This window comes from Trifolium pratense, linkage group LG3 (assembly GCF_020283565.1).
Source record: "Trifolium pratense cultivar HEN17-A07 linkage group LG3, ARS_RC_1.1, whole genome shotgun sequence".
NCBI classification, from domain to species: Eukaryota; Viridiplantae; Streptophyta; class Magnoliopsida; order Fabales; family Fabaceae; genus Trifolium; species Trifolium pratense.
In genome coordinates, this window is record NC_060061.1 from 30,262,758 (window position 1) to 30,264,251 (window position 1,494).

General features: G+C 29.8%; 1 protein-coding gene across 1 annotated transcript; it reads left to right on the top strand.

The window, feature by feature from the left end:
- Positions 1 to 583: 583 nt before the first annotated feature.
- LOC123914940 (protein SOB FIVE-LIKE 4-like) lies at positions 584 to 1,036 on the top strand. Its single transcript, XM_045966104.1, has one exon. The coding sequence runs from the start codon at positions 584 to 586 to the stop codon at positions 1,034 to 1,036; it is 453 nt and encodes a 150-aa protein (XP_045822060.1).
- The last annotated feature ends 458 nt before the right edge of the window (positions 1,037 to 1,494 follow it).

The window sequence follows — 1,494 nt, forward strand, 5'->3', positions numbered from 1 at the left end:
TTGTGTCAGATAGATGAAGGGATAAGTATTTTCAGGTGTTCAGAACACTTCTATAGTATAATTATCATTATTATTTTTTATAAAATTACACCACAAGTCCTTTATCTTATTTATTTGTAACACTTTGGTCCTTTATCTTTTTTTTGTAACACTTTGGTCCTTTATCTTTTATTTGTAATACTTTAGTCCTTTATTTTTTTTATTTGTAACACTTTAGTCCCTTTTTTTTAACAGTTTGGTCCTTTATCTTTTTTTATTTGTAACAGTTTGGTCCTTTATTTTTTATAAATAAATAAGATAAGGACCAAAGTGTTACAAAAAAAAAAGATAAAGGACCAAATTGTTACAAAAAAAAGATAAAGGACCAAACTGTTACCAAAAAATAAGATAAAGGACCGGTAATGTAATTTTGCCTTTTTTAAATAATTTTTATTTGGTACCCTTTTTAAGAGACATTTAGTTCCTTCTATCTTTTCCTACACTTTCTATATAAATGCTAGTATGGTATATTGTAATTTACTATTCTCAAAAACCTAAACTATAGTACTATTTTTTCTTCTCTTCTTTTTTTGGTCTCCTCAGAATGGAGCCACCTCATGACATTTTCTTTGGAGGTGAAGAGGAATGTCACAGCAGTGAATCTGGATGGACTATGTATATTGGTTCTCCAATAAAAGATGGAAATCTTTATGATGATGATGATGATGAAGTCGATTTTTATCAAGGGATACATCAAACTCAAGGTAATGCTGGATTTGAAAGTGATGATTCTATGGTTTCTGATGCTTCTTCTGGACCAAGTCATTATGGTGTTAATGTTATTCATTCTTTGGGAAATTATGAAGGAGGCTATGGTTTGAGACATTTCAAGAAAAAAGTGGAAGATGATGATGATGATGATGATGACGACGAGCTTCATGCTTACTATTGCTTTGATCATCACAAGAAAGGACGAAGTAAAAAGAAAGAAAATCAAATAGGTGAAAAAAAGGGTGAAAAGAAACAAAAGGTTCAAGTTCAAGGTGGTGGAAGGTGAGGAAATTATATCAAAGGGTGGGAACAAGAAAATAGATTTGTTATTCAATGGCTTTTTAGCTTGTTTTAATTTTTAATTAGGTTTTAGTTTATGTAACAATTGTTGCAATTGCTTTGTACTGTGTGTGTTCCTTTAAAGAATTATTGTTGTTGACCATGATTAAGATTTGAATGAAGAAAATTAAGATAGTACATGGGTGTTCTGATAATTAATTTCTACCTAACATTTTCATTGTACCATTTAGTTTGAGGGTATGTCTTTTTTTTTTTAGAAACCAAGTTTGAGGGTATGTCTTAGTTAACTAAGATATTTACAAAATTCGATCAGAAATTAATGTCTAGATCAATGTGACACTGAAGTCTCGTAAATTATGTGGTAATTTTTTTTGTGTTTCTAAAAAAATTAACGATGAACCAACAATGAATTGGTCAAACAGTAAGGGATTCCTCAAGTCGATA

Coding starts and splice junctions, on each gene's coding strand:
- LOC123914940 (XM_045966104.1), top strand. CDS start 584: ATGGAGCCACCTCATGACATTTTCTTTGGAGGTGAAGAGGAATGTCAC.